At 36.7% G+C, this 6,299-nt stretch overlaps 1 protein-coding gene and 1 long non-coding RNA gene across 2 annotated transcripts; both read left to right on the top strand.

Annotated features, from left to right (window-relative positions):
• The first annotated feature begins 1,983 nt into the window (after positions 1-1,983).
• LOC140856852 (uncharacterized) lies at positions 1,984-2,927 on the top strand. Its single transcript, XM_073255057.1, has 2 exons — positions 1,984-2,409; positions 2,492-2,927. Exons 1-2 carry the CDS (start codon positions 2,211-2,213, stop codon positions 2,746-2,748), a joined length of 456 nt encoding a protein of 151 aa, XP_073111158.1. The 5' UTR covers positions 1,984-2,210; the 3' UTR covers positions 2,749-2,927.
• A 758-nt stretch (positions 2,928-3,685) lies between these two features.
• Positions 3,686-4,218, top strand: LOC140856851 (uncharacterized). The gene is made up of 2 exons (XR_012140452.1): positions 3,686-3,927; positions 4,028-4,218. It is a non-coding gene; the product is annotated as an uncharacterized lncRNA (long non-coding RNA).
• The last annotated feature ends 2,081 nt before the right edge of the window (positions 4,219-6,299 follow it).

Genomic DNA, 6,299 nt, shown 5'->3' with positions numbered 1-6,299 from the left:
GAGGAAGGGATGATGTTGAAAGCTCAGTGCACGAAGGGTTACCAGAGGAAGTCAGTATCAGTACTATAGATGCAGAGTTGTTTCAAGATCCAGACAATTATTTCGAGGATGAAAATGAGGAAGACACACAGATAGCATCTACACAACAGCCAAGTAAACATTTATGAAAAAAATGAAGTATCTTTTTTGACTTACCTTATTGGAAACATAATCTTATTCGGCATAATCTTGATGTCATGCATATAGAGAAGAATGTTTGCGATAATTTACTTGGAACATTTTTAAACCTTGATGGAAAGAGCAAAGATAACATGAAGGCACGTCTTGATTTAAAAGAAATGGGTATCCGACAGGAACTTCATCCTAAAATGCTTGCTAATGATAGAATTTATGTGCCTCCTGCATGTTACACAATGTCTGCTCGAGAAAAGGATAATTTTTTGGGAGTTTTGAAAAGTATCAAAGTACCCGATGGATATGCATCGAATATTTCACGATGTGTGCATTTAAAGGATCGAAAACTTTCAAATCTTAAAAGTCATGATGGTCACATATTGATGCAAGATATTTTTCCAATAGCTTTAAGATCATCATTGTCGAAACAAGTTGTTACAATTGTACTTCGATTATCGTCATTCTTTAAGGCATTATGTTCCAAAGTTATTGATCCTCGGGAACTTGATCAGTTAGAATCGGATATTGCAATTACACTTTGCCAGATGGAAAAGATTTTTCCTCCTGAATTTTTCACTATTATGGTACATCTGCTCATTCACCTAGCTTCAGAAGTTAAAGTTGGTGGACCGGTACATTATAGATGGATGTATCCTATTGAGAGGTATTATTGCAAACCTTAAATCTTTTGATAATTTTATTAGAAACAACAGCATACTGATATTTTAATAAATATTTAATTCTTGAAGGTATCTTGTGCGTCTTAAAGATTATGTGCGAAATAGAGCCTATCCCGAAGGCTCGATTGCTGAAGCATATATTGCGGATGAATGTTTGACATTTTGTTCAAGATATCTTCAAGGTGTAGAGACTATTTTTAGTCGACCTCAACGGCATAATGACTTTGTGGAGAATGCAGAACTGTATAAGTTCTTAACTGCTGGAAAATTCTTGGGAAGAGGTGAAGGTATTGTACTTGATCAAAAATCCTTAGCACAAGCACATCGTTATGTGTTACTTCATAGTGACATAATATCTGACCATCGCAGGTTAGTATATTTAAGGAATGACATCAAAATTTAAATTTTATATTAGATATAATGTTCTAAATGATATATTTATATTTTATGCAGTGAATTTTTAATTTATCAAAGACGAGCCAATCATAACATTCGTCCTAATGCAAGGATTGAACAGCGATGGTTGGTCGAGTTATTCCCTACGTGGCTTTCGAATCAGGTGTGATTTATATTTAATTATGGGATATATTAATTTTTGATACATATTTAATATCAGATAACTCAACTGCACTTCGTCATATCATTTTTTGTTAGGTATCAAAGATGATGGAGACAAATAATTCAGATGAACTAATAGCTCTTGCTCGAGGACCTAACAAGATTGTGAATAGATATAACGGTTTCATAATTAATGGCTTTAAATTTCATACTAGAGAACGGGAGAAATTTAGAAAAACACAGAATAGCGGTGTTATGGTGGAAGCGGATGGAAAATCCTATTATGGTGCACTTAAAGATATCTATGAGTTGGATTATTATGAAAAATTTAAAATAGTACTGTTTAGATGTGATTGGATAGACATAAACTCACCAAGGGGTTTGAAACAAGATGCAAATGGATTTACACTTGTAAATTTTTCAAGGTTGATACACACTGGTGTGTTATTGAAGGATGACCCATTCATTTTTTCATCTCAAGCTCGTCAAGTATTTTATGTACAAGACGCAAAAGATAAAGATTGGTTTACTGTCATCAAAACAAAACCTGGAGACTTATATGATATGGGAAACCAAGTGGAGGATGATGACGATGACACTTATACACAATGTATGCCCTACAATTTTGTGCCAGCTGATGATTTAAATGCTACGACGACGTTGGTTAGAACAGAATTCGAAGAAAACACTACTGCTTGATTGTTACTGGTAATAATTATTTATGATATATATATTTTGCATTAATTATTGTGTTATTTTACTCCATATATTAACTGATTCTACCTTTTATTTATATAAATGCTAGGTGACATCATGCGTCGCAGGGGACGATATGCTGGTGTGCAGTTCCAGTTTTCACAGACAGAGGCCGGTACGTCTTCTTCAGCACAGCAGCCTGAGGTCAGTTCAGCTGCACAGCATTCTGAGCCCTGTCCTTCATCATCAGCACAGCACGATCCTCCTGTTCATCAGTCAGATGATGAGATACACGTGCAGGGTATATATTGTCTTTCTATAATTTTTTTTTATTTCATTTTATGTATATTTATGATATAGTTACTTTTATGTATTTTTTGCAGACGGATCCGGGAGAGTACGCCCCAGACGCGGACCCACAGTAGTACGAGATGTGTGGCAGATGCGTGAGGGCGAGAGGATTGTTGTGGAGTGCAATCAGCTAGGTCAGCCAATTAAGAAAGCTGCCTGCTTATTGACTTCATTTTTGGGGACTGTTGCTCGGAGGCCTCAGCTATGTCCGTTGGGCTATACAAAATGGAATGACATGCTTCCAACGTACAAAGTTGAGCTCCTCCGAGTTATAGAGGTAATGAATTGATGTTCATACTGTATATTAATTGTTAATCATTTATATAATTTATTTCATTTAACTTTTTTTTTATAGAGCAAGTTTGTTCTCCCTCCATCCACTCATGATTTTGTAACGAAGTCTCTCAACCGCAAATGGAAAGAATATAGAGCACAATTGAAGAAGGACTATATGAGACAGGATATGACAGAGGAGGAGGTTGCTAGGAATTGTCCTCCTGATGTACCCCCTCATCAGTGGATGGAGTTGGTTCATTATTGGTTCTCCGAGAGGGCACAGGTATATTATCTGTTTATTATCTTTTTTTCTAAATATTTTATAAAAATATTGATTTTTATTATATATTATATATATAACAAGTTCTTTACTTTATTTTACAGACTTATTCTGCTATTGGTAGAGCTGCACGAGCAGCTCAGTCTGTTCCTCATACATCGGGGTCGAAGAGTTATGCACGACTCCGACAGGAGTTTGTATGTTCCTTAAACTTTCATAATTAACTTTTAATTTTTATGTTCAAATATTTATATAACTAATATCATTATGTATCGTGGACCATGTCTGTATCATGATACTCATATATTTTTTTAAATTATCATAACTGTTTGCTTAAAATTAAAATTATTTGTGTAGGAGGATGAGCATGGGAGGGAACTCGGACAAGTGGAGTTTTACCGGATGACTCATACTCATCAGGATGGTACTTTTGTTCGAGATGAGTCGAGAGATTTATATGTACGGCATTATTAATATTATATTTTTTGCAATGATTTAAATTTAATTCTGTTAGCTATTAATGTATAACTCTTGTTTTCAAAAAAAATACAAGAGAGGGCTACATCTCTCATTGCGGAGCGTGACGACGAGTCCGCAGCATCTACGCAGCAGAGCCGTATCGAGGCCGAAGTATTCACAGAGTTGATGGGACCAGAGCGCTACGACTGAGTGAGGGGTTATGGAGTAGGAGTCACCCCCACTCAGTTATCTGAGGTTAGTAGATATACGCAGCATGCTGCAGCAGATGCTCAGGATTCACGCGTTCGCAGACTCGAGGCGGAGATACAGGAGATTAGACAGAGTCGTGCCGCTGAGATGGAGAAGATGCGACAGAGCCGTACCGAGATGCAGGCCATGAGGGGACAGATTGATCGCCTTACATCTTTATTAGAGATGTATGGTTCATCTCAGGTAAACACATAATATTAAATATATATTTTTGTATTAATTTAATGATTTATATATTTTATTTATAGATATGCAAATCATGCTTTTGATATGTTTTTTGTAGGCTCCTGGCATATCAGGCACCCGTCGAGATAGCGGCACGTCACGTGGAGACAACGACGACCATCCGCCTGCAGATTGATGTTATTTTATTTTTGTTGTATTTTTATATTTATTTATATTACTCTTGATTGTAATGGACGATTAGTACTTTATTTTTATTTATATAAAATATTATCTTTTGGTTTGATTAAATTTTCTATTTCAGCTTGCTTTTGATGTGAATGATGGTGATTGTACAGGTGTGAATGTGAATGTGGTGATTGTACATGTTTATTGTATTGTATATGTTTATTGTACAGGTGTGATATGATTTTGTACAGGAATGTATTGTATTATTTTTTTTTTAGATAATATCTGTATTTTTTTTTCCTCTTAAAACCTTTAACGACGCTTATAAGCGTCGTTAAAATTATTTTAACGATGCTTATAAGCGTCGTTAAAGACAAAAAGCCGACGCTTCGAAAAGCGTCTTGGTAGACTGTACTGTCACGCGGGTCATTAACGACGCTTTAAAGCGTCGTTAAATTTGTCTTTTGCGACGCTTTAAAGCGTCGTAAAGATTTACATTAACGATGCTTATAAGTGTCGTTAAATTTGTCTTTTGCGACGCTTTAAAGCGTCGTAAAGATTTACATTATCGACGCTTATAAGCGTCGTTAAGACAAATTTAACGACGCTTTAAAGCGTCGTTAATGTAAATCTTTACGACGCTTTAAAGCGTCGTTAAAAAATAACGACGCTTTTAAAAAGCGTCGGCGCTATTCGTCCCCACTCTTACATAGTCGACGCTTTGCCAACGCTTTTCGAAGCATCGTAAAACGAAATAGCGACGCTTTAAAGCGTCGTTAATGACCATTAATAGCGTCGTTAATGACCATTTTTCCTGTAGTGACAGCTTCAACTAAAACTATTATTTCCACACTCTGGAGTCTCCTATAGATGCCATTTATATTGCATCTTGTATACTGATTGTTGGGCTACTTAAAAACTTAAGATATGTGCTAGTATACAAATTTTCATTTTCAGCATCAGTTTTATTCAGTGCGAAGGAGCGTGTTCATATTGTCAGAATGAGACCTTCTATCATTATTTTCATTCTTTAGCATCCATGGCATTAAACTTCTCTTGTTGATGGGATTTAAACATTGGACGCCATCTCTCGCTATGATAATATTCTTTGGAGCAAAATGGAAGAGGTGTGGACTATGGAGCCCGTGACACTTGGGGTTTGCTACAATATTGTGAGGCAAGGAAGTCAGTCCTTGTTACGAGAATTCGTACACACAGTAGAAGTCCCTTGTACTTTGAGTAAATGTAAAATGTAGAATAATTGATGGAGTAAGGAAACTTCTCCAATGGAGACTCTACTGACTAATCTTTTTTTGTTCACATGGACCGTTGGTGGAGGGAAACTTCGGCGAAAACTTTATGGACCATCTACTGAGTGTAAGTGTAAAAGATGCATATAAAGAAGGCCAATGAAGTGGCATTCCAACGGAACAGATCTTTATCTTCAACGGTGTGATCTGGATTTGAGTCACAATAGATATCGGACTATGATTAACTGTCAAAACGCGAATGACTGTCGAATAGAGCATATTTTAGCGGCTCGAGCCCGACATCTGAAAACGGTATCTGATCCGTTGGTCCTCGATGGTACTGGAATGACGTACTCACCCGTTGGACTCGTCCATATAGTGAAGAAGAAGCCGTCTATTCATCCAAATTCAGTCCCAAATCGAATATTCTTTAGTGGGGTTGAGAGCCTATGGTCATACTCAGGGGAGGTAGATGCACTGGACCGCTCCCCTCCAACTCCCATTTTTTTAGTAAAAAACAAAAAGAAGGCCATTTTTAGTCTTGGCTTGTCAAATCTCATGGGATTCTTCATGCCTATGCTCCTAGCCTTATGATCCTCACGTTCACACCTAACATGCAGTATACCAGCCATGAGCATCCAAGGTTATCCGTAAGCACTTTCTTTAGTCCCAGATAGGAATGACAATGAATCGAATATAGATCAGATTATTTAATATCCATGTTCATCCCATAACTAAAAAGTCCATATCCATATCTTCTCCATATCCATCTCGAGTTAGGCCGGATCGGATCTAACAGAGGTGTAAGTCAAATCGAATTAGATAGATAAGAGAAATTGAGTCGGATCTCTTTAGTCCATAATAAGGATAGCAATAAATTGGATATAGATCGGATGGATCAATATTCATATGTGCCGCATAACTAAAAAGTCCATACTCATATACTCCATACCC

The sequence above is a fragment of the Elaeis guineensis genome, chromosome 4 (genome assembly GCF_000442705.2).
Source record: "Elaeis guineensis isolate ETL-2024a chromosome 4, EG11, whole genome shotgun sequence".
NCBI classification, from domain to species: domain Eukaryota; kingdom Viridiplantae; phylum Streptophyta; class Magnoliopsida; order Arecales; family Arecaceae; genus Elaeis; species Elaeis guineensis.
The sequence above is the reverse complement of the archived record's forward strand: the minus strand, read 5'-3'. Positions and strand labels throughout refer to the sequence as shown.

Excerpts from the sequence above, each read along its gene's own strand:
- LOC140856852 (XM_073255057.1), top strand. The coding sequence starts at position 2,211 with ATGCTAGGTGACATCATGCGTCGCAGGGGACGATATGCTGGTGTGCAG. Across the intron at positions 2,410-2,491 it reads TGATGAGATACACGTGCAGG|ACGGATCCGGGAGAGTACGC; the intron begins GTATATATTGTC and ends TATTTTTTGCAG.